Source organism: Eschrichtius robustus, chromosome 15 (assembly GCF_028021215.1).
Source record: "Eschrichtius robustus isolate mEscRob2 chromosome 15, mEscRob2.pri, whole genome shotgun sequence".
NCBI lineage: Eukaryota > Metazoa > Chordata > Mammalia > Artiodactyla > Eschrichtiidae > Eschrichtius > Eschrichtius robustus.
This window is the reverse complement of record NC_090838.1, coordinates 81013015-81037160: the sequence shown is the minus strand read 5'-3', so window position 1 is coordinate 81037160 and position 24146 is coordinate 81013015. Positions and strand designations below refer to the sequence as shown.

Below are 24146 nucleotides of genomic sequence, written 5' to 3'. Positions count from 1 at the left end.
TAGCCTGCTGGGTGAGGGGAAATGGAAAAAGGGGTGTTTGGAGGGTGACTGGCATGGTGAAAAACAAGGGGTGTCATCTCTCTCTGGATCACAGAAATATCTGCAGCTCCTAACTCTTCTCCCTGCCTCTGTGTTGCCCTCTCACCCACTCAGCACTTCGCACCTAGAGAGATCCTCCCAAAATACCATCCCTCCTGCACCCACCCCGGCTCAGAGCCTCAATGGCTCCCCTGTGCTCACCCTCATAACGGAGGCCTCCTGGTGTCCTCTGGACCCAACCCCCCTCCACCAACTTCTCCAGCTTTCTCTCTTACCCCTGTCCCTCACACTCAGGAAGGCAAGAGACAACAACCGTATAGCCGTGACTATCTGTGGCTATTTGAATGTAAATTAATTGAAAATTAATGACATTATTGTTAAAAATTCAGTTCCTTGGTCACACTAGTCACATTTCAAGTGCTCTTGTGGCTAATGGCTACTGTACTGAACAATGCAGATATAGAATGTTCCTATCATCACAGAACATTCTATTGGAAAGCACTGGGTTAGATTTTTCTCTTACAGAGGAAGCCCTGATCAAGGAACACTATGAGTTTTAGAGGGATCCAGGGTAGACTTGACCTATTCAGTGACTCTTTCAAGAAATATTTGGCACCTACTGTAGTCCAGGCCCTGGATACACAATAGTGGGCAGTTGTAGCAGTTGGTCCTTTGAAGTGAAAAAGCAATTGCTCTCAGATGTGTTAAGTGCCTGAGCCCAGGCTGGGGCAGCCGGGAAGGCTTCCTGGAGAAGGGGACACGTAAGCACAGACCTGCAGTCTGAGGAGGCACTAGTGAGGCTGAGTTGCTCTCCAGACCATGTACTTTTTGGCCCTCTGGGTCCCTTATCACAGACTGTCCCCACTGCCTGGACTACTCCTCTCTTTTTTCCCCAGGGAGGGAAGGAATGAGACTAGTCCCCTTAAAGTCAGTCCCCCAGCTGGGACTAAGCAGAGTCCCTGTTGAGCCACTAACTCCCGAGCTCTGTGCTGTGGCCTCTACTTCACCTCCCACAGGCCACGTGGCTTCAGGGCTAGGTAAATTCAGGACTCGGTAAAAACAGGCTCTAGGGTGGGGGGCTCCTCCAGAGAAGTCAAATCTGCACATCTGGTGGGGGATGCAGAAGCCTGACTGTATGCATTACCAAACTCAGGTTCTGCGGCTCGCCGCTCAAAAGCCAATAATGTGAGAGGCAAGCGTCAGTAGAAAGGAAAGGTACTTTAATCAGAAAAGCCGGCAATCTGGGGAGAAGGCGGATTCATGTCCAGAGACCAACTCTAAAGATTCTGCTCAGCCATGACATTTTGTAAAGGGAAAAATGAGGGGGAAGAATCTCAGTGAATCATCGAGGCAGGAGGTTGGGTTCTGCATCATTCTCCATTGAGTGCAGACTGGCTGACGCTTCAGGTGTGATCTTGCCTGCGTGATCTGCCTGCAGGATTGCTAAGGGGGCAATTGCGGATAGACAGTCATTTTTTAACTGCTTAATTCTTTATTCTTACTTCTTTTAATTTAGAAAAAGAATCAACAAGTTAGACAAGGCATGGTGTGCATTCAGGAGAGATGAGAAGTTCGTTTCAATTGCTTAGTGATCTCATTCCTATAATTAGGTTCTTTTAAGGTTAGAGGGGAACAGAAATGGGCAAACAGGAAAGGTACAAAAGAGCTACTTTCAATTCCCCACTGTCAAATATCATTCCATTTCTATGGGACTACGGGCGACGGTCTATCTTCTGTTAACTTGTTCATGCTGACAGAGGGCACAGTATTCTCAAAATGGAAGATGTCAGCCTGGTCTGTAGCATCTCTTTGCTGACAATTTTACTTGCCTGCTTACATATACGGGCAGAGTAAGCTACAATCATTTTGATGCCCACAAAGATATAGATTATTATGAGCACTAATGTTAATCCTGTTCTCTTCAGGCCAGTTCTTGCAATTGTACTAGCCATAGATTCAGTACTGCTCAAGATGGAGCAGCTAGCTTATGTCATGGCTACAATATGGTCATCATACAGTTAGCATTCTTCCTCTGGTGGCAGTTACAGTATCTGTAAAACAACTCAGGAATGTGCATCCAACACTGAGTCTATGACACTATTGTCCTAATCATTAACTGTTTGGTTTAGTACTGGGTTGCGGGGAGAACTGCAGGGTTCCAATCAATTCCATATGTACCCTGAGGCCCCCCCAAGGTGGCCCCCCACCTTCTCCAGCCCTGAGTTCCTACCTGAGTCAGCCTGGGGAAAGTGCAGAGTGGCCACTCCTACCCACCGCCTAGAGGGAGCCAGGGCTGGCTAACAGAGCAGAGGGAGGCTGTCTTGGGGCCCTATCCCCCTGCTCTGGTAGAGCCCCCTGCTGCTAATCCCCTCCCCACATACGGTGCACAGCAGTGCCCACCCTCACCCCGCACTGTGCCAGCTGCCCATCCTGCTCCTCCTCCTGGTGCCCTGGCCAGAAATTACATCCCTGCTGTATGAACACTGAAAGTGGCAGTTCGTTGACTGGAATTCACATACATGTTCATTTGGGAAAGAAGGGCCAGAGTGCAGCCCATTAGGCCCTGCACTGTCCTCACCTTCCGCATGGACCGCTTCACTCAAGCTTCCCAACTATAGGATAACTGGCAGGGACGATTATCTTCACCACTGTTACAGGAATTAAGGTCGGGAGAGGGTTACTTGCCAGAGCCGGCAGTGGTGAAAGCGACCATCTACGCTCTCAGCCCAGCCTGGACCCCATAGCGTCCACCCAGCCTCGTGTTTGCATTTCACCGCTTGCCCTCGGGGCCACCCTCCCTCACCACCTCCCCGGGGCTCCCTTGCTCCCTCCCCGGCGCCCAGGGCCTCGGGAGGATCGGGAGCCTCCCCGCCCGGCCTGGGCGCGCAGGGTCTGTCGGGGCAGAGCCGGGGCCCCGGCCAGGGGCAGGAGTCCGAACCCGCCGTGCCAGCCCGAGAGCCGGCAGCCGCTGAGCCGCCCTTTGTTTCGCGACTTCTGCGGAGTCACGGTCACATGCGCTTCCGGCACGGGGTGTTCCGGGCGCCGCTCCAGGGCCCGGGGACGCCCCCGCCCCTCGGCCCAGCCCGCGCAGGGCCGCCCTCCTCCGCTCTCCCGCCTGCCCCGCCCGCCCGCGGGCCAGCGGCCTATCTCCGAGACCCTAGACCTGGAGCCTCCCTCCCCGGCCGCGCCGGTCGCGCAGCTCTGCTCCGATGGCCTCCCGTCTTCTCTGAACTCCGCGTGGAGCCTTCCATAGGGGCCTGGCGCGTTCAATACCCAGATATTAACGGGGGTCCGCCCGTCTCCCCTACTCCAGACAACACCAAGGGCGCAAAATCAGGCGCCTTTCTCCCCGATGGATCGCTGTGCGGTAAATGCATGGTGGTCGAGTACCGAACTCCATTCTTGTCGTTTCATGGGGTGGCCGAGCAGCACCAAGCCTCTCTCCTCCCCCACCCCGACTCCCACAAACAGAAGGAAACAAAACTGAGCCACCCGGGGCGGCCGCCACAGACCACCTAAGGGCCAAGGCCCCAGTCAGGGGCAGAAATGGGGCTGGCTCCTCTGTCCTGGCCTGGCCACCACTGCTCCGGCGCTCCCGGGCCCAGGCTGTGCCCTGGGGCACTTGCGAACCTGGGCGCCTCATGGAGGCCATCTCTGCTTCACTCAACAGAATTCAAGAATTCATTCAACAAATATTTATTGAAAGCAAACTATGTTCAGGGCGACCAAATTCCTTCCAGATGCCTGCCCCGTGTTAAGCCTCCTCCAAAATGTGAGAGGATTCTCTTTGTGTAGAAGCAGTGCCCTTACTATCCCCCTGAGGCTCAGCTTCCCAGAGGAGGCCTTCATTCAGAGCAGCTTGGGAGGCCATGTCTGGGGGCCGGGAATGGAGGCCCTGCCTGTCCGCTGCTTCCCAGTCTTGGAGGTGCAGCAGGGAGTGGCAGTGCCAGGCTCTGGGTGAGCATGGGGTGGGATCTTAGGGACCCTTTCTGTCTCTGGGCGACCCTTCCCCATGCCTCTCAGGGAGGCCTGCAGGGACTGGGGCATGTGATGGGGGAGCAGGGGCTGGAGGGGTGGAGACCTGGGAGAGGAGAGGGAGACAGCCCAAGGAGCAAACTATGGAACCGGAGGCCGGGGTGCACGTGCGCTGTGGCGTCAGGGCTTGGTGGGGAAGAGCAGGCAGGTGAGCTGCCGGCTGCCGCTGTGTCTGTCCACGAGCGGTAGGGGGTGCTGCAGGTAGTGCTGGACCATGGCGGCCACGGAGGAGAAGAGCTGGACGGGGAAGCAGGGCATCAGTGAGCCTTATGCAGGAAGAAACTTCCTGAGGGAGCTGGGGGGCTCTGGCGAGGGAGCTTATTGACATTTTTCTAAATATTTTCCTTCCTGTTTGCCCCATGAAGCCCCACTGCATTTTGCGGCCCAATTCCAGGCCTTTCCTGTGATGGCACCCATGCGCATGTTGTTGGCCAGACTTCTATTTCCCAGGCCAGATGAAATAACTTTGAGGCCTCTGCCCGGGTCCTCCAGTGTGGGGAGCTGAGTGGTGACTGTCTCTAGTTTGCAGCCTAGCAAGTGCTGGGTGCAAAGTTGAGTCCTTGGTACAGACACGAACCTGGACTACCTGGGCCCTGCCCTCCTCCCAGCTGGGTTCATACAAATGCCCCCACCTGGGCCCCATGCAGACCGGGCCCTTCACGAGGGGGTGTCTCCCCCAGAGCAGAGTGGGCCTCTTCTCAAAGTGCAGGCTTCTGGGAAGGAGTTCTGGGTGCTGGCCACTGAGATTTCCACCCACTCCAGAAAAAGACAAAAACGGGGGGTCTTCCCCAGGGCAGTGTTCCCGGCTGGGCCCAGGGGCTGCTCTGCTGTGCCTTGCCCTTTAGACCCCTACCTCTTCCAGTACCCACCTCCTCGTGGTTCCTGCCTTCCCGGCCCAGGGCGTAGTGGCGCCCGCCATCCAGCCGGCGGATGGGAATGTTGAAGACCCGGCCGTGGAGAAGTACTGCCAGGGTGAAGGGCTGAGAACCACGAGGGCCTGAGCTGGGGCGCACGGTGTAGGCCCCGTCCTGGGGAGCAGAGCCCATTCGTCAACCTCACCTTCCAGCTACAGCCCTAACTCCGACCCCCGCCCGGCTGCTCCTGCCCGCTCAGCCAGCCTCAGCCCCTGGGCAGAAACGGTTTCCCGAGAAGGCGCAGGGGGCCTGAGGTGCCCCACCTTTTGGCATCGGAGCAGGGCACTCTCAACAGCGTGGCGGTCACAGTTCCCTGAGTACCAAGGCTGGCCCAGCAGATCACCTTCCTGTACATACACAGCGGCTCAGCGATGTGCCAGGGCACCGGATCGGGGGTGGGAAGCAGAGAGCCCCCAGGTTGCAGTTATTCGTGCTCGCGGCCACTCGAGCAGAACAAAGACGCGTCCGCGCCTGGAGCTGCACACACGTGTTCAGTGGTGGACACCCACCCGAGAGGGCTCCTGGGTGGGGACTCGGGCTCTGCTCCCGTGGGCCTCCCCCACCAGCCCTCTCCCAGCCCCTCCTCACCTCGGCAGCTGGGGCATTCTGGGTGGCAGCTACAGAGCAAAGAGAGGCTCTCCTTCCTGCCGGAAGAAGCAGATTATAACCCTGGGGCTGAGAGGGGATTAGGCCAAGGAGGCTTCGGGGCCCAGCTGCGAAGGTTAGGGAGGTCACAGAGGGTGTGCAAAGGCCTGAAGCCCAAAGCGGGACACCCAGTGCTTCACTCCCCCGCCCCAGGGCTCTGGTAGGACCCACCGGCTAGGCCACGCGTGACCTCCAAGTGAGGAGTGATTTTAAGGTACAGGTTGGGAGCTTCCTGATTTGGTGCAGACCCTGGAGAATGCCCAGGGCGTCCTCTGAGACCTGCTCTCCGCTGGAGTCAGAGCTGCAGGGACCCCCTCAGCGAAGCGGGGTGCGGGGGGCTGGGAGGCAGTCTGAGGCCCGCAGGGGAGGCCCTGCCGGAGGGCTTGGGTTCATGCTGACAATGGCGGTACTCACCTTTAGAGGTGGCATTCGACGCTCCCTGGCACACAGGATGTTGGGTCAGAAGAGCTTGGCCCTGCAGGCCTGCTCCTTTGGGCCGGAAGTCCTACCCTGAGCCTCCCTCTCTCCCTCCCAGCTCAGCCCACCACCACCCCGAACCCCCAGCCTCTTACATTCCGAGCTTCCTGGGGGGCCGTGGTGGGCCTGTGGGGAGTGAATTGGGGAACAGAGCTCAGGGGCTTTACCTCCTTCAAAGGAAAAAGTCCAGTGACCTGATCCCGGAGATCCCAGGGTCAGGGCTGGGAAGCCTGGGTAGGCCCTTCAGGCCCCCAGCACGCACCTGCGGCGCTCACCTGGGCCCCACTGATGTCCTTGGTAGAGGGACTGGGGGCCTCAGGACTGGGGAGCTCAGAGTCTGAGGCAAGGCCGGGGCTAAAACAGAGAGGGCAGGCCGAGCTGAGCCCCAAGCGGGGAAATCCGGGTGACCGGGGCAGGGCAGGGGACAGCGGCGGGGTCTCTGCTTCTCTGCAGCCTGACTTTTGGGGAGTCTTTCCAACCAGGCAGAGCGCTGTCCTGGCTGCAGCAGCTGGGAAGCTCCCCCCAAGCCCTTGCTCTAAGGGGGTCCCCTCCTTGGCAGGCACCGTGTGGGGCAGCCCAGACCAGAGGCGTCCATGTGGGTGTCTGAAGGCAGATGTGTGATGGTAGGGGTGCTGAGAGAGGATGAGGGCAGGAGATGGAGCCAGGAGACTGCATCGTGCTGCCGGTGGGCAGCAGAGGGCCTCAGGGCAGGGCGGGGCGGGGCGGGGTGGACGGAGGGAGGGAGGGGTTCACCTGGACCGGGCTCACAATCTAGGTATATGTCCTCCTCGGGCTTCTTTGCTGGGCCCGGCACCTAAGGTAGGCAGGGGCGTATGGGACCCAGGGTTTGACCAGTGAGCGGGAGGGAGGACGAAGCCATCACTTGGGGGAGCTACTGGCACCTCCCCCCCTCCCCCCCTCCCCCCGCCCCCCCCCCGCCCCCCCCGCCGCCCACAAGGTGGACCTGGAATGATTGAAAGTGCTCCTTTGCCCGGAAGGGGGCGCCCATGAGCACCTCCCCCGTCCTGTGCGCAGACACCGTGAGCACCCAAGGGGAGCTCTGGGCGAGGCCCTCCCCAGAAGGACACTGGCTGATGCCCTGCCAGGGCCTGTGGCAGAGGGGGAGAGCCTCGGCTCCGGGCCTTTTCCCTGGATTTAGGGATATTTCCTGGCCCTCCCAGCTCACCCATCACCACCACCACCAACAACAACTTCCTAGCCAGAATCCTCGAGTGAGGGGCCACTCACCGCCCGGTCTGGTGCACCCAGCTCTGGGAGGAAAAGGAGAGACCCACCAGCAAGCAGCAGCAGCAGGGAGAAAGAAATTCAGTGAAACTTAGGCTGGAAGAGTGGTGTATCCTTGGAACTTCTCTGAGGGGATCCTCAGAGCCAGCTTTGAAGTCCCAGGAGAAAGCCATCCTCACCCCCGATCGCCTTACTTCACATCCCCGGGATGCCCCCCGCCTGTCCCAGAGACCTCAGCAGGTGCAGAAGGGCCCCGGAGTCAGGGACTCTGTGACCTCAGGCAAAGCATTAAGTGTCTCAGGGCCTCAGTCTCCTCCCGAACTGCCTGCCTCAGCGGGGATTGGCAGGTAAAAATGAGGAACAGCTGTGGCGGATGCAGCGACCGGGCAAAGCATGAGATCAATGTAAGGCCAGCTCAACTTCCCCCTGGCCCCGACCTCGTGGAGGTCAGGATTCCCCTTCTCGGGGTGGGGAGTAGGTGGGCCTCGGAAGGAGATAGGACATCCCCATTACCTCGCCTCCCAAAGGGCCAGCTCTGCTTTGTGGCCTCCGGCGGGCTCCACGCTGCCTTGGGCTGTGGGCACAATGCGGTGGCGTGAGGGGAAATCGGGTGGGGGGCTATGGAGGGGAGCTGCGGCATCGGGAGGGCAAGGCTGGCCGGGGTGGGAGGCAAAGGGACTATGTATATCTGTGCAGCTTGAGAAACACTACAAGACAAGCGTTAATGTGCAAAGGAGGCGAGTCTCCTCTTTGCCTCTATTCTGTGGCTCTTTCTTTGTTGTGAATCTCTCCCAGTTTTTCTTTTTATTCCAATAAAATATATGATGAAAGTGGTAGCTCTCAAAGCTCACAAACGGGATCCTGGCAGGGCTGAGAGCTGGCAGCGACCCGCAGCTGAGTGAGGGATTTCTTCCCTCTGTAGGCAGGGAGGGCTCCACAGGCTTTAGGGTCCGGGAGGGGCAGTGGAGCTTCAACCCCCCCCTCACCCCCCCCCCACCCCCGCTCTCCTCTCCTGGCTCAGGCGAGAAGGGTGAGTCTTGGGTGATGCTGATGGGGAGGGTGCATGGACCAGGCCAGGCAGGTGGGAGGAGCGACTGTTAACGGGGCTATGGCTTCTGACGCAGCTAATTTTTCAGGGGCCTCTTGCATGCAGACGTGGGGGAATCTTGCAAATGAGATGCCTCTTAGATTTACTCACTGGGAAATGGTAGCCTGGGGTGGGGCAGGTGGGGAGGCTGTTCATCACCTCGGGCTGGGGCTGCGGTGGCGGTGGTGGCGGTGGTGGTGGTGACATGGGAGGGCCCAGGGGGCCAGAGTGATCTGGCAAAGAACCCCTGAGCATTGTGACCCGGTGGGCTCCTCCCACGTAGGTTCCAAATTTCCTCCTGCCCCCCACCCAGCCTCTGTTCCCTCCTCCCTCCCTCACTCCCCTCTGTGCTCTCTGGCTTCCCGACAGCCCCGTCTCCATGGCAACTGGAGGCGGCCAGCTTCCCTGCCCCCACCTGGCCGAGCCTGGGAGCTGTCGGGGTGGGATGCCAGCAGCAGCCAGGGCTCTCCTGGCATCCCTACCCTTGCTCCGAGATGTGCTAGGATCTCAGAGGGGGAGCGCCAGGCCCCAGGGACCCTGTCAGGCCTCCTGCTTTCCCACTGTTGCTTTGGTTACACTGCCCCTCCAGGCTCCTCTCCCCTTCCCACTCATCCTCCTTCCCTTCTCCCCTCCTCCCTCCCTCCCTCCCTCCTTTCCTCCATCCCTCTCTCTCTGCCCAGCCAAGAGGCCTCAGTGACTGCCAGCTGAGGGCTCCCCTCGCTGCCCCAGGCCAGACAGAGGGAGACGGGGCAAGGCCTGGGCCCTCTTCCCTTGTGGGGACCCTCCCGTCCTGCCTGACCACCCAACCTCCCTGCCTCAACTTCCCAGCCCTCACCCAAGTACAAAGAGTCCTCCTCAGTGCCAGGAAGGTGGGCAGGGGCTAGGTGGCGGAGCAGAGCCTCACAGGGGGGCAGCTCATATTTATCCTCCTCTTCTTCCTCCTCCTCCTGGGCTTCTGGGAGGGGATGCTGAGCACAGGGAGGATGGAAGAGATGCAGGAGCAGTGGTGGCCGCTGCCTCCCCCCACCCCCGACCCCGGCTCCGGCTCCGCAGCTGAACTTACCCTGCGCCTCCAGGTCCCTGGGGCAGACAGAGGAGATGGGCAGGGGTCATCTTTTCTCCAAGCTGGGGAGTCTGAATGGGAGACTGGTGAGACTGTCCTCATCTCCTCGTGGCCCAGTCCCTCTCTAGCACAATGACTTACTCTCTCTCCAAAATATCATAACCCATCTGCACTCTTACAGTGGCCTCAAAGGAACCATTCATGATGGGCCTTTCCAACACTGCAGCAAGACCAGTGAGGCGTTTTGGAGATAAGGGGGTCTCACAGCCTGTTCCACCTATGCCAATCCCCTACCCCATGCATCCCTAATTCTGACCAAGACAGGTGGAAGAGCTAGGCCCCAGTGACTTAGCAGCACCGGACTATAATGGGCAGGAGGTGTCCAGAGTCCTCAGGGGAGACTCGACTTGCAGGGGCTCCTACGCGTCTGGGGGTTGGTCACTTACCTGCACATCTTGGGGGTGGAAGGGGTGGCCCCAACCTGCAATCAGACTCCAGTCAGCTCTGCCCAAGGGGCCCTGCATTTGTGTCAGCCAGACCATGCACAACCCTGGGACATTCATATCCATGACGGTATGAATGGCGTCCCCTGGAGTTGTGTGATGGCAGCCTGGGACCAGGGCAGCAGGAGGAAGAGTCTGGGGGCAGAGCTAGTGCCTGTGGGAAGCTGGCAGTGGGGGAGCCCTAGCGTTCCCAGGGAGTGGAGGTGCATGAATGGTCTCACTGGGCATGGAAGGCCCAGGTGGAACCAGCAACACTCTAAGAATGCCTGTGCCCAGGAAAGGGACAGCGAGGTGGAAACAAGAGAGGAGGGCAGAGGAAAGAGAGGAGCCCAAGGACTCACCTGGCCTTGCTCCTGCTGAGCTTGTCCTAGAGTCAGGGAGGAGAATAAGGGGGTGGTCAGTGCAGGTGGGATGTCTCTCCCTGCCCGGAGTCCTGGGCCCCAGGGGTGGGCAGGTCTGTGCACCTGGGGCTGCCCCAGGACCAAGTCTCACCATGGCCAAGGTAAAGGAGCTATGCCTCCCCAGGGTCCAGGTTCTGCCACAAATGGCCTGGGGACAGGGGCCCTATTGTTCCCATCATTTGCATCGTGCAAGCACCAGGAAGGTGGGCCTGCTGTGGCCTCCAGCCCCAGACCAACTTCGTCCATGCCACTCCCAGGGCCCAGCCCTAGCTCCCCCACGACTGCATCCCACAGCTGCATCTCCTGCCCCCTGCCCCACGGGAGGAAGAGCTCCCTCCTCAATGCCCAGGCCCGCAAGGCTGGACCAAGGGCCCAAAAGCTTCCTGGTCAATGTCGCCTCCTCCCAGAGACTCAGACTCTACTCAGAATCAGCCAGACCATGACCCTTTACCAGTTCACAGAAGACAGGGTATTAATGGCAGATCCAATTAAAACCAGGAGACCATCCCTGCAGACACTTCTCTTAGATCCTTTGTGCCTGCTGTCATTTGCTGGTGAGTGATGATCAATGATCAAGGAGATGGAGGTTAGCGAAAAGCTCAGAAATACACACTTATATTTAGTTTGACAGCTTCCTTTCTTGGTGGATGTAGTTATTCATTCAGTAGGTAGCTACTGAATATCCACTATACCCCAGGCACTGTTCCAGGTGCTGAAGGTGCTGTAGGAAAGTTAAACAGGCAGGCATTACACATGAATTTCCTCACTGGATTCTCACAATAGCTTCATGATGCAGGTCCTAATTTTATCCCTGCTTTGCAGATGAGGAGCATGAGTGTATTAGTCAGCTCGGGCTGCCATCACAGAGCACCACAGGCTGGGTGGCTTAAACAACAGAAATTTATTCTCTCACTGCTCTGGAGGCTAGGAGTCCAAAATCAAGGTGCTGTCAGGGCTGGTTTCTGGCGAGAGCTCTCTTGCTGGCTTGCAGATGGTCAGCATCTTGCTGTGTCCTCATATGGCCTTTCTTCTGTGCATGCAGGGAGAGAGAGAATTCTGGAGAGAGAGAGATTTCTGATCTCTTCTAATAAGGACACCAGTCCTATTGAATCAGGGCCCCACCCTTATGACTTCATTTAACCTTAATTACCTTCCTAAAGGCCCCATCTCCAAATATAGTCGCACTGGGGGCTAGGGCTTCAACATATGAATTTGGAGGGAGACACAATTCAGTCCAGAGCACTGAGACTCTGAGAAATGGAGTGACTTTCCCAAAGTCATACAATTAGTAAGTGTTGGAGGTGGAATTCAATCCAAGGTTTGCACAACCCACAGCCTGTGCACTAACCACTGAGCTTCCTGTACCTCATCTAGGATTGGGTCCTGACCCTCCTTTCTTGTGATGGAATTAGAAACATCAGTGATCACTGGTTTCCTTAGGGAACCCATAACTTCCCGGTGCTCTGTTACCCGGGTGAATTTTGGACCTCTGACTTCTGAGAAGTGTTGAGGCAAAAAGAAAGGGCAGGGCCTGGTGTCTGACTCTGTTTAGACCAGGGAATGAGGGAACGCAGACGAGGATCATGAATATAAGATCCTTCTAGGACACTGTAACTTTCCTGTGGTTATCATTTTGGTGATGTCCTGGCTGTTGGCACAAAGGAAAAATGAAGGCCATGAACTTGCATCTTTGGAGGCCATGGGGCTGGGGGAACTGGGAAGAGAGTCCAGGGTTGGAGCTGGCCACAGACTTCAAAGGCCACATGATTCCTGAGACCTGCAGGCAAAAGGACACTTAAGAAGCTATGAGCTCAGCCATAAAAAAAAAAAAAAAAAGAAATAATGCCATTTACAGCAATGTGGATGGACCTAGAGATTATCATACTAAGTGAAGTAAGTCAGACAGAGAAAGACAAATATCATATAATGTCACTTATATGTGGAATCTAAAAAATAGTACAAATTGGGAGTTCCCTGGTGGCCTAGTGGTTAGGATTCCGGGCTTTCACTGCTGTGGCCTGGGTTCAATTGTGGCATGGCCAAAAACTGAAACAGAAAAAAGTCTTTAAATAAATAAATAAAAATTAAAAATAGTACAAATGAACTTATTTACAAAACAGAAACAGAGTCACAGACATAGAAAACAAACTTATGATTACCAAAAGGGAAAGAGGGGAGAGGGATAAATTGGGAGTATGGGATTAACATATACACACTACCATATATAAGAGAAACAACAAGGATTTACTGTATAGCACAAGGAACTATATTCAATATCTTGTAATAAACTATAATGGAAAAGAATCCCCAAAAAACTATATATATATATATATATATATATATATATATATATATATATACACACACACACATACACACACATATACATGGCCAAATCACTTTGCTGTACACCTGAAACTAACACAATATTGTAAATCAACTATATTTCAATAAAAAAGAAGCTATGGGGACTTCCCTGGTGGCAAAGTGGTTAAGAATCCGCCTGCCAATGCAGGGGACACAGGTTCGAACCCTGGTCCGGGAAGATCCCACATGCCGTGGAGCCACTAAGCCCGTGCACCACAGCTACTGAGCCTGCACTCTAGAGCCGCGAGCCACAACTACTGAGCCCGCGTGTCACAACTACTGAAGCCCGCGCGCGTAGAGCCCGTGCTCTGCAACAAGAGAAGCCACCGCAATGAGAAGCCCGCGCACCGCAATGAAGAGTAGCCCCCGCTTGCCGCAACTAGAGAAAGACCGCGCACAGCAACGAAGACCCAACACAGCCAAAAATAAATAAATAAATTTATTAAAAAAAAAAAAAAGAAGCTATGAAAAGTCATTGGGGTGGCTTAAGGGGGGGCCCATTTGGTGTCATGGGAAAAACTGTGCAAAGAAAAACAAAGAAAGAATCCAGGCTTGGAGTCAGGGACAAGAGTCTCCTCCCGACCTCCACTCCCCAGCTGACCTTTGTTCCACATTTGGACCGTAAGGCAGGGGGCAACTTCCCTCACCAAGGGGACCTGCTGTCAAAGTCAGCAAGATGCTCTAGACACCACCCCGCTGCAAACTCCAAACTGAGTGGGTTTCCCAGTCCAGACTGCCCTTGCCTCAACCACCTCCTCCTTCTGTTCAGGGCTTTGCATAGGCAAATGCCAGGGCCTGGGTGAGGGAAAGAGCCCCAGGCAGAGGGTGGAATCCATGCCTTCTGGGTGGGGGCACCGGCCTGGGCAGATCAGGGAGAAGGGGATGGAAGGAGGCTGCCTCGCAGCTTTGTGTCACCGCAGCCAGCCCTGTAGCACCGTGCTTCCTGCTGATGGCACAGGCAGATTTGGACAACCTCTTTCTCCATCTTTGGCACAGGACTGTTTTCTGTACAACCATAGCTATTCCCTCGGGATGAATTCCTAGAAATGGAATTACTGGAAACTCACATTTCAAAGGTTCCAATGCCCCATTGCCTGGCAGCACCTGAGTGCCCGTTTTATGGTCCTTCCAGAGCACACAGTGATTCTCCACATTTTCCAGATCTCAGCTGCTGATCTCCAGTAAGAACAGGCCATTGTTTTCAGGCCCAACATAGTCTAAACCCACCCTAAGAAAACAAACAGCTCTCTAGAGCAGTGTTCCCCCACGTGCATGATCACAAGAATCAACTGGAGGGGCTTGTTAAAAGTCTTAGACTCCCAGACCTTCCCTGAGAGCTTAAGAATGGGATGTTCCAGGAGGGAAGTGGGAATCTATATTACTTTAAACAAGCATCCTAGATCAATCTTATGATCAGTCAAGTTTGAGAAACGCTGCTCTAAGGGAAACATTCTGAGAAGATGCAACTCCTAGGACATCTTTAGAATCACACTCAGCCTTTAGCTCCTGGGGAACATGGGGGTGGCCAGCAGAGACGAAACATGACACAGACCCTATACTCCAGGGGACCCTCCGAGTGATGGAGAGGCCCCAGGAGACATTCAATCTCTCTGTGCTGCAGTCTCCCCCTGTGTAAGTGGGGGTGGGAACAAGGCACTCCTTGTGGTGGAGGCGCTTCTGTTGAATGAGATGAAACACGTGAAACACACAGCACATGTGTGGTAAATATCAGCTCTTCCTGAGTAGGTGGTGCCACGGTCCATGGAGTTGCTGCCAGCAGACAGGGAAGGTGGCCAAGGCTGGCTGGGGTCCCCGGTGTGAGCGACGTGGGAAGCATTGTGAGCAGGAGGGGGTGGATTCTGAGGATCTGATGGAGGACAGGTAAGCAGGCTGTGGCCAGAGGTCTCAGAGGTGAGAGAGTGCAGGCTGCGGAGCAGGGGATGCTGAGGTGTGGTGGCTGGACCCCTAGAGGCTGAAGGTCTGCCATTCCCACTGGCTGTGGAGCACTTCCTGTGTTTGGGGCCACTTCCACCGTATGAATCCTTGCCTCCATTCACAGAAGCCAGATGAGGCCTTCCCAGCCTCCCTTACAGCTGGGGTGCAGGCATTCTGCCAGTCAGATGCCCCCATGCTGGGCTTTGTATCCAAAGCAGGCACCAAGAGGCATCCATCCGGGACTTCCCTGGTGGCACAGTGGTTAAGAATCCGCCTGCCAATGCAGGGGACACGGTTCGATCCCTGGTCCAGGAAGATCCCACATGCCGCAGAGCAAATAAGCCCATGTGCCACAACTACTGAGCCTGCATGCCACAACTACTGAAGCCCACGCGCCTAGAGCCCGTGCTCCGCAACAAGACAAGCCACCACAATGAGAAGCCCGCGCACCGCAACAAAGGGTGGCCCCCGCTCACCACAACTAGAGAGAGCCCGTGCGCAGCAACGAGGACCCAAAGCAGCCAAAAATAAAATAAATAAAATAAAATAAATAAATTTATTTTTAAAAAAAAGATGAAGAGACTCCGTTTCTTATTAAAAAAAAAAAAAAAAAGAGGCATCCACCCTAGGGAGGAGGTGACAGCTATATCCTGTTTCCAGAGGCCAGGGAGGCTGAGATCCCAGTGGTACCACCCAGGGCCAGGATCAGTAGTGTTGGCCCAGAGGTGCCTCCACTAGGCCAGCTTGGCTGTGGCCTTTGGGACATTGTTCCTGGCTGATTCTCTGGTCCTCCTGGAGATGTGGCGAGCTACAGAATATTTTTAATAAATTATTTTCCAGCCTAAACTAGCTAAGGCTGGTTTCTCTTACTTTCAGTGAAGAAATCTAATTTAGAGACACAGCATCAGTGGGATCACCACATGGATACCAAGAAGCCCAAACTGTGAGGCCAGGTACAGGTGTCTCATGGGAAGGTGGGACGAGGTAGAAATGAGTATCATAGCTTTACATTTCTATACTCTTGGACCTTTTATATGACAAGCATTAATTAATTTTATAATTTAAAAAAAATCAGTCAGTACAGATTAAAAGATAAAAAGGAGATAAAAAAAATAAAAATAAAAATAAAACAAATTAAAAAAAAAAAAAAAAAAAAAAGAAGGAGGACTTCCCTGGTGGCGCGGTGCTTAAGAATCTACCTGCCAATGCAGCAGACACGGGTTCAAGCCCTGGTCTGGGAAGATCCCACATGCCACGGAGCAGCTAAGCCCACGCGCCACAACCACTGAGCTTGTGCTCTAGAGCCCGCGGGCCACAACTACTGAGCCCGTGTGCCACAACTACTAAAGCCCACGTGCCTAGAGCCTGTGCTCCACAACAAGAGAAGCCACCGCAATGAGAAGCCAGTGCACCGCAATGAAGAGCAGTGCCCGCGCACAGCAGCCAAGAGTAGCCCCCGCTCGCCACAACTAGAGAAAGCCCGTGCACAGCAACGAAGACCAAACACAGCCAAAAATAAATAAATAAAATAAATAAAATTTAAAAACAAAAAGAAGAAAAGAAGAGAAGGAAGGAGGGATGACCTGGAATTCAACCATGAGGAAGCACCAAGAGAAGGACAGCCTAGGAGAAGGTAGGGCCCTGGGAGTGGGGGTCAGGGCCAAGGGGAGTTCCGGGGTGCGGAGCTGGGGCCACCACGGGACAGCCAGGTCCCCTAAGCCAGGGAAGTAGGGGGAAAAGTGGGGGGGGGAAAAAAAAAGAAGCATGCTCTTAAGACAAGGATTCTTCTCCGGGGAGAATGGGAATCCATCGGGGCAAGTGGCAGGGGTGGGGTACAAAGAGAGAAGGAGAACTTTCTGACCATGAGTTAGGGCCTCAGAGGATGGTGAGGGGAGAGCAGGTCCTGCGAGGGGTGAGGGAGAATGAATGAGTCCTCAGGCAATTTTGACCTGAGCAAGTAGTCAAGTTAGAGGCCCAAGAAGCTCCTAGGGAGGGGCCTGAGGCCAACTGAACTGTCTGTGATTGGGTTAAAGTTAATGTCGGGGACCATTTTGAAGGAAGGTGGTTGAGAGGAGGGAGAGAAGGGGTCCTCCAGGGCTGGGGAGCAGAGGGCAATGTTGGGGCTGCTTTAGCACAAGCTGGCAGAGGTCCCTTCTCCTCCCCCCCACCGCTGCCCTCCCAGGCCTGCTGACTCAGCTTACTCTGGTGGCAGCTGTGACACGCGACGGAGGGCTGAAGGAGGGACGACACACAGACCAGCCTCCTAAGAGGGGTCTCTGGCCTCTGTCCCCTCCTGGTGCACCAGCATGGATTGCCGCAGCTTCAGAGGTTTGTGACAGACTCTCCTTCCATCTCTCTGAAGCCTGCGCACCGCAACGAAGAGTAGCCCCCGCTTGCTGCAACTAGAGAAAGCCCGTGTGCAGCAATGAAGACCCAATGCAGCCAAAAAATGAATAAATAAATAAAAATTTAAAAAAACCAAAACTTGTTGTGTGGTTTGTGTTTTTCTGGGGGGCAGTGCACTAGATTTCTACAGATTCGCTAAGGGTTAGGGTCGGGGCTGAAGGCTGAGGCTGGTTTTCCCTGGCCTCTAGGGTAAAGTGCACAAGCCGGCACCGCCCTGGTCCCCTCTGCCCCTGCTGGGGTGCTCCGTCTCTGTCCCACACACCCTGCCCTTCCCTGTTCGGGAACTTTTGCTCACAACAGATTTGGTCATGATGCAGCTCTGCCTGGAATCCCTGCATGGCCCTCCCCGCCATGGCTCCTCGAATGGAAACAGAGGCTTCTTGTTGCCTGGTAAGATCAGCCCTACCTACCTCTCCAGCCCCAGCCGTTCCATTTTCTCCCCACGGACTCACTCACACTCACCTTCTCTCTGTGGTTCCGCCATGACTAGGCCCAGGTGGCCCATTCTGCACTCTGTTGACTTAAGGAAATTTCAGGTGGAAGGAATTTAGATATTTATTGTCCTTACAGAATATGACAGAGAGAAGGCACTCTTCAGTATAGCAAAACGTGGAAATTCCCTGATGGTCCAGTGGTTAGGACTCTGCACTCTCACTGCTGAGGGCCTGGGTTCAATCCCTGGTCGGGGAACTAAAATCCTACAAGCCATGTGGTGCAGCCAAAAAAAAAAAAGAAAAGTATAGCAAAACACAGTAAAAAAAAAAAAAAGACGGAGAGAGAAGAAAAGAAAGAAAAAAGGACTCTCTTATATGTATGTTATACTTTAAGAATTTTAACCAACCCCCCCAAAGTCCACTCTCATCGACTCTGCAACTGGCAATCTTCACAGATGGTGCAAGCACCTTGTCCCCCCGAGACCCCAGCCCTCTCCCTCCACCTCAACTCCTTATCTTGCAGACCACCAGAGCTCCTTTAGGTGTCTTTCAACTTGATGCATTAGCCCACTGCTGAGATTATGCCCTTGGGAGAACCCAACAGGTGCCCCAGTAGCAGGAAGCCTGGGTAAGATGGGGGCAGGGTGGCTGCAAACACTTATAATAGTACCTGGCTTTGTTCATCTCTTTCTAGTCTCTAACAGTCTCCTTACCTGGGGGCTGTGCCCTTGCCTTTCTTCTGCAAGAACACTCCCGCCCCTTGCCTCCCTCTTCCTTCAGGCCACAGCTGAAGTCACCCTCAGCAGGGGTCCCAGACCACGGCAGTCTGGCAGTCTGTTCCCGACACACTCTCTGGGCTCCCACCGTAATTAAATCTATGGGTACATTTCAGGGCTAGACTGTGGACTCCCACTCAGCTGTAAGAGCTCTAAATGGGTAGCAACTGTGTCTGTCCAGTTCACTGCCAAATCCCAAGTGCCCGGCCCACAGCTTGGCACAGAACAGGCTCTCAAAAACTATTTGCTGTAGCTGCACATTCAAACCTTACTCATTCTTCACCGCCTGCTCAAAGACCCCGCCTCCCGCCAAACAACCTCGGTCTCTCTCCTCTGAAAGGCCCATGGCTTGCTCCTTTCCTGCCACCGGACGCTGACCACCGTGCCTAGGCTGAGCACAGTCCTGAGGCCCTTTCCCTGTTTATCTGCTTCTCTAAATGCAAATGGTTACCAAGGACTCTTCTCTGGGTACCTTTGACCCTGCCCTCACTCTACTGGATCCTTTCCTCTATTTACCTTAATGAGTGGAGGGGGGGTGGGCATCTATTCTTCCCCCCCACTCTCCCTGCACTCCACACACCACCACCCCCCACAGCCCCCGCCTTGGCCAGATGTAGTATGGCCCTGCTTAGGCTTCTTCCTTCTTCAGCTCATATCCGGAGAGCCAGGCATCTCCTGTTGCCGTTGCTTCCTTGTTCCTTTCTCCCAGGACTGATGAGCAGAAAGACTATGGACAACTGGCCTGCCTTCTACCTTCCCCCTAGGAGAGACCTGGCGCTGCCACTCACGGATGTGTCTTCATCCGCACATCCTTCCTTGATAGGTGTGGAGAGCCCTGAGATCACCCTCCCCACCTTTACCAACGGAAAAGCTGAGACCAGAGCGGAGGTGGATGCTGGGCCTTGGGCCAGAGCCATCTAATTATGTACACAAGACCAAAGCCCTCAGTGCCTCCCACCCCGTCGTCCCTGCCGCTCTACGGACCTGAGCAGCTGTTCCACCGCAAAGGGCGGCCCCTGGTGGTGAGAAGAAGCGTGGTGGCCTGTCCCTCACCCCCTAGACTGGCTGCCAGAGGAAAGGGTGTGGCCTGCAGGACCACCGACAAGGGCTTCATCCAGTTGTCGGTGCAAGAAAAACTCAGCAGAAATCTGTGAAGTCCTATACAAATGCAAGATTAGAAAAATATGTACAAACAGTATTCAAAACCTTAAAGATAACTTCAACTCTAATTCCACTATAGGTGGAAGGTGTTACTAAAACAATGAATTTGTTTAAGGTTTTTAAATGCCAGTTTAAACAAACTTTTATTGAAAGCATTCATGCGCTAAGGCTGTCTCTGCCAAAATGGGAATCTTGCTGTTGCCTCAGGATGTGTAACCCGTATAGGTGCAGGTACTTTCAAGTATAGAATATGTATGTTCCTGAGTCGCTCCCAAGGCCCTGAGGGGGAAAGCACCCAACTTTTGGTGCACCTTACCCTTAGACACATTTTCTGTCATGACTTCATAACACTGCCCTGTTACTTTAACTGCACCCTGCTGGCTGGATCTTCAGGAAGCAGAGATAGGCATTAAATGGCTTTGGCATATCCTTGGGCAAGTCACACAGGCTCTTACTGATTCAAGAGTCTGGTGCTAAGTCCTGGAATGCAGGAGAGAATGGGCTCTTATAAAGAGTGCACTGATGGGGCAAGGGCTGTCTCCAAGTTTCTATGGTAACTATCTCTCGTCTCTAGGGGCAGAGGGGCTACTTAACAAAAAGCTGGTTGTCTAGTTACTGAACCCAGGTTTGGCTGCTCCCCATTCAGAAGCCAATAATTTGAGAGGCAAGTGTCAGTAGAAAGGAAAGGTGCTTTAACCAGAAGAGTGGGCAATCTGGGGAGAAAGTAGACTCGCGTCCACAGACCAACTCCAAAGATTCTGCTCAGCCATGACAGTTTTTAAAGGGAAAAATGAGGGGGAAGAATCTCAGTGAATCATCAAGGCAGGAGGTTGGGTTCTACATCATTCTCCACTGAGTGGAGACTGGCTGACTCTTCAGGTGTGATCTGCCTGCAGGATTGCTAAAGGGGCAATTGCGGATAGAGAGCTAGTCATTTTTTAAACTGCTTAATTATTTATTCTTACTTCTTTTTATCTAGGAAAAGACTCAACAGGTTAGAGCATAAGTCAGGAGTTAGTTTCAATTGCTTAGTGAACTCACTCCTGTAATTAGGTTCTTTTAAGGAACAGAAATGGGCAAACAGGAAAGGGGCCAAAATGCTTTCAGTCTTTTTTTTTTTTAATTTTAATTTAATATTGGAGTATAGTTGATTAACAATGTTAATTTCAGGTACAGCAAAGTGATTCAGTTATACATATACATGTATCTGTTCCTTTTCAAATTCTTTTCCTATTTAGATTATTACAGACTATAGAGCAGAGTTCCTTGTGCTCTACAGTAGGTCCTTGTTGGTTATCTATTTTATATACACCAGTGTGTACATGTCAATCCCAATCTCCCAATCTATCCCCCCAACCACCCTTCCCCACTGTTTTCGGTCTTAACAGAAATACTTGGAAAACCAAGCCTTTGAGAACTTCCCAGGCAGCAATGGACATGCTTAGAGACCACCTAACCAGTACATATGACCCCTACTCTGGTTACCAAAGGGAATCTGGGCGTTCTACTTTGAATATCCTTTCTAGAGATGTTTCTAATTTTTCCAAGATTAAATTTAGGAATATGTCTAGGAAGCAGCTGGTCTCCACCCAACTACAGAAGAATAAACTCTCACTGACATTACAGGGTCGTGGCTATACTGTCATAAACTAAGTATTTTCCTATCTACCTTGACGATCAGGGTCACAGCAGTATATGGCCAGATCAGAAAGTGTAAACTCTGAAAATGGGGTTGGAGACAGAAAGTCCAATGTGTTGCTGGCCACTGTGGTGTCACTGCTCCCGATACAGGTGTAACCTGAATCCTCACTTGGGAGCCAGAAATCAGCTGAGAAGAGGCTTCAGGAGAGAGACTGCCCTGGCCCCGGAAGGTGGGTGAAGTGGGGCCTCAGCACTGCTCATCCCACCAGACGGGCTGGACCCTTGAGCTCCTGACTGGCACTGAAGGGCTTGGGTAAGTCCCTGCTGTAGTGTCTCAGTGGATACTTAACGCGACCCGGGAAGTTAGGACAAGAGTTCTGGCGCTTCACGCTGAGGTGTGAGCACTTTGAGAGCGAGCATACTGAATGAGAGTGCCCTGGTTATTACTTCCTGGCAGCCCCTCACTGTTATCTGGCTCTGCCATATAAAGCTGATGCCTGGGCGCAGGGCGCTGACAGCGGTCAGACACCGTGGACCGAACATCCTGACCTATACCCCAGAACTCGAAGGACCCTGGCCTTCCCTGGGCTTCTCCAGGAGACCTGCAGGCCACACAGAGACCCCAACAGGCTTAGTCCTGCCTCAAGGTCCGGGCTGCTCCTCGCTCCAGGAAAAGGGAGTTCGCTCCAGGCGATGGAGGAGAGGGTCAAGGAGGCAGACTCTGCGTCCCTCCAAGGCGGCTGGCCCAAGCGTCCACCGATCATCCCCTTCCCCGGCAATCCCAGCCTGGTAGGGAGGGCGGGGCTCTGGATCGCTGAGGAGGGCTCGGGCCGGCGACCCCACGGTGGAGCGGTGTGTGCGGGGGCGGAGAGCCAGGCTGCGGGGAGAGAAGGGCTCTCTTCCCCACGGCAGGGGGACCCACAACCCGCACTGCTGATCCCACCTCGCCAGACGCTCGCTTCCGGTCGGGAGCACCACCCTCCCCGAGGCCCCGCCCCTCACCCACTGCCTGCTGGGATTTGTAGTTTGTGGGGGAGGGACAAAGGTGGCCGGTGCGCGCGTTTGTGTCTGTGTGTTTTTGTGTGTCTGTGAGTGTGTCTCGAGGTCCGCTGTGGCGTCTCCGTCCTCCTGATCTCTCCCCCGAGGGCCCACTGGTCCCGGGCTTGGCGCAGGGATCGCAGGCCACCGCTCCCGAGGTCCCGCCCCGCGGCCCACTCTTGCTGGGATTTGTAGTTCGGGCCTGGGTGGGGCCGCAGGTGGGGGGTTCCACCTGGGTCCGGCGTGGTACCATCCTTATTCCTGCTTTTTCCCGCGTGCCCTGGATCTGGACAGTAGGTCTGGCGCGGTGTCGCAGCTCCAGCCGAGCTCCCCCAGCCCTTCCCCCGGTCCGCCGCCCCCGCGATGTATATGCCGGCGCCTGGAGGACAAGACGCTAGATGCTAAACTGAGGCACGAAGAGGGGCGCGCTCTGGCCGGGGTGGAAGGTGGGGAAAGCCAGAGTGAGGACTTGGCCTGGGAGGCCCAGCCCAGGTCTGCTGGGCATGGCTGGACTAGGCGACAGTCCAGGGCCCTTTCAGTTCTTAAGAGTCTGCGATCAGTGGTGTCTCAAAATGATGACCAGACCCGCCCAGGACTGGCTGGAAACATTAGAGGTGATTACCCTATAGAGCTGACAGATAACATTTTTATTTAGTCAAATTTAGCAACCCTACAGAAGGAGCCCAGGGAGGGAAGAGGGCTCTTCTGACCACGAAAACCAAGAAATGGGGCGACACTGGCCCATGGGTTTGCTTTGAGGATCAAGTTGTGGGGTGGGAGCTGTGTGTGGAGGGGGTGTTTTGGAAACTGTAAAGCTCCGGGCATGGGTGAGGTGTTATCTGAACTCTGAAGCACTGGAGAAAAGGTGCTGGGCTTTCAGGAGCCACACTTTAAAGGGGAAGTTACACTTACTGTAGTTAAGTAAGATGTCCTATTAGGAGAAGCTGGGTCGTAGGTACGTGGAACCTCTCTATACCATTTTTTTAAGTAGGGTACAAATGGGTCGAGCCAGGCCTTACCATTTATAAGTTACAAAGCCCTTTCATTTGTTGACAGCCTTATTGAATGTGCAATTCAGTGTTTTTTTAGTATATTCTCAGTTGTGCAATTGTCACCAGAAACTAATTTGAGAACATTTTCATCACCCCCAAAAGAAACTCGTACTGATTAGCAGTCACCCCCTAAAGTCCTCATCCCCTCGGACCCTAGGCAATCACTAATCTACATCCTGTTTCTACAGATTTGCCTATTCTGGACCTTTCATATAAATGAAATCATATGATATGTGGGCTTCTGTGTCTGGCTTCTTTCACTTAGCATGGTGTTTTAAAAATTCAGGTTGTAGCATGTATCAGTACTCTGTACTATTTTTATAAATAAAACTTTTTTTTAAATTTTTTTTTAAAAAGATTTATTTATTTTATTGATTGATTGCTATGTTGGGTCTTCGTTTCTGTGCTAGGGCTTTCTCTAGTTGCGGCAAGCGGGGGCCACTCTTCATCACGGTGCACAGGCCTTTCACTATCGTGGCCTCTCTTGTTGCAGAGCACAGGCTCCAGACTCACAGGCTCAGTAGTTGTGGCTCACGGGCCTAGTTGCTCCACGGCATGTGGGATCCTCCCAGACCAGGGCTCGAACCCGTGTCCCCTGCATTAGCAGGCAGATTCTCAACCACTGCGCCACCAGAGAAGCCCCTTTTTGAAATTTTAAATCCCAGTGTCTAGAGGATGAGCAGGGGTAGCCCCTTATGTGTGGAGGACTCAGAGCTGGCACTAGCATTCAATGCCGAGAGCAGGATGGGCCTTGGGAGAGGAGGAGGGAGAGCAGTGATGTGCAGTGATAGTTGGGAGGGGAGGCCGGGGGTCCTACCACCTTGCTCTGCATTTACTGAGTCCCGGAGCACGTTATTTTGACCCCACTTGGCCTCCATTTCCTCATCTGTAAAATGAGGATAATAAGAGGATCTACTTTAGAGGGCA

General features: G+C 54.1%; 1 protein-coding gene and 1 non-coding gene across 2 annotated transcripts; one reads left to right on the top strand and one right to left on the bottom strand.

The window, feature by feature from the left end:
- Positions 1-4040: 4040 nt before the first annotated feature.
- On the bottom strand, positions 4041-10709 carry SH2D6 (SH2 domain containing 6). The gene is made up of 16 exons (XM_068564167.1): positions 10647-10709; positions 10350-10375; positions 9952-9986; positions 9511-9576; positions 9278-9397; positions 8550-8675; positions 7869-7929; positions 7066-7219; positions 6864-6924; positions 6386-6464; positions 6206-6236; positions 6048-6072; positions 5577-5632; positions 5252-5335; positions 4944-5102; positions 4041-4311 (listed from the first exon to the last, which is right to left on the bottom strand). The coding sequence occupies exons 1-16, from the start codon at positions 10707-10709 to the stop codon at positions 4195-4197; spliced, it is 1263 nt and encodes a 420-aa protein (XP_068420268.1). The 3' UTR covers positions 4041-4194.
- A 7025-nt stretch (positions 10710-17734) lies between these two features.
- Positions 17735-17807, top strand: TRNAE-CUC (transfer RNA glutamic acid (anticodon CUC)). The gene has a single exon. It is a non-coding gene; the product is annotated as a tRNA-Glu (tRNA).
- Positions 17808-24146: the final 6339 nt, after the last annotated feature.

Excerpts from the sequence above, each read along its gene's own strand:
- SH2D6 (XM_068564167.1), bottom strand. The coding sequence starts at position 10,709 with ATGCAGCTGTGGGATGCAGTCGTGGGGGAGCTAGGGCTGGGCCCTGGG. Across the intron at positions 9,577-9,951 it reads TCCACCCCCAAGATGTGCAG|ACTCCCCAGCTTGGAGAAAA; the intron begins GTAAGTGACCAA and ends TCTCCCATTCAG. Across the intron at positions 8,676-9,277 it reads GGAGGACTCTTTGTACTTGG|ATCACTCTGGCCCCCTGGGC; the intron begins GTGAGGGCTGGG and ends GTTCTTTGCCAG.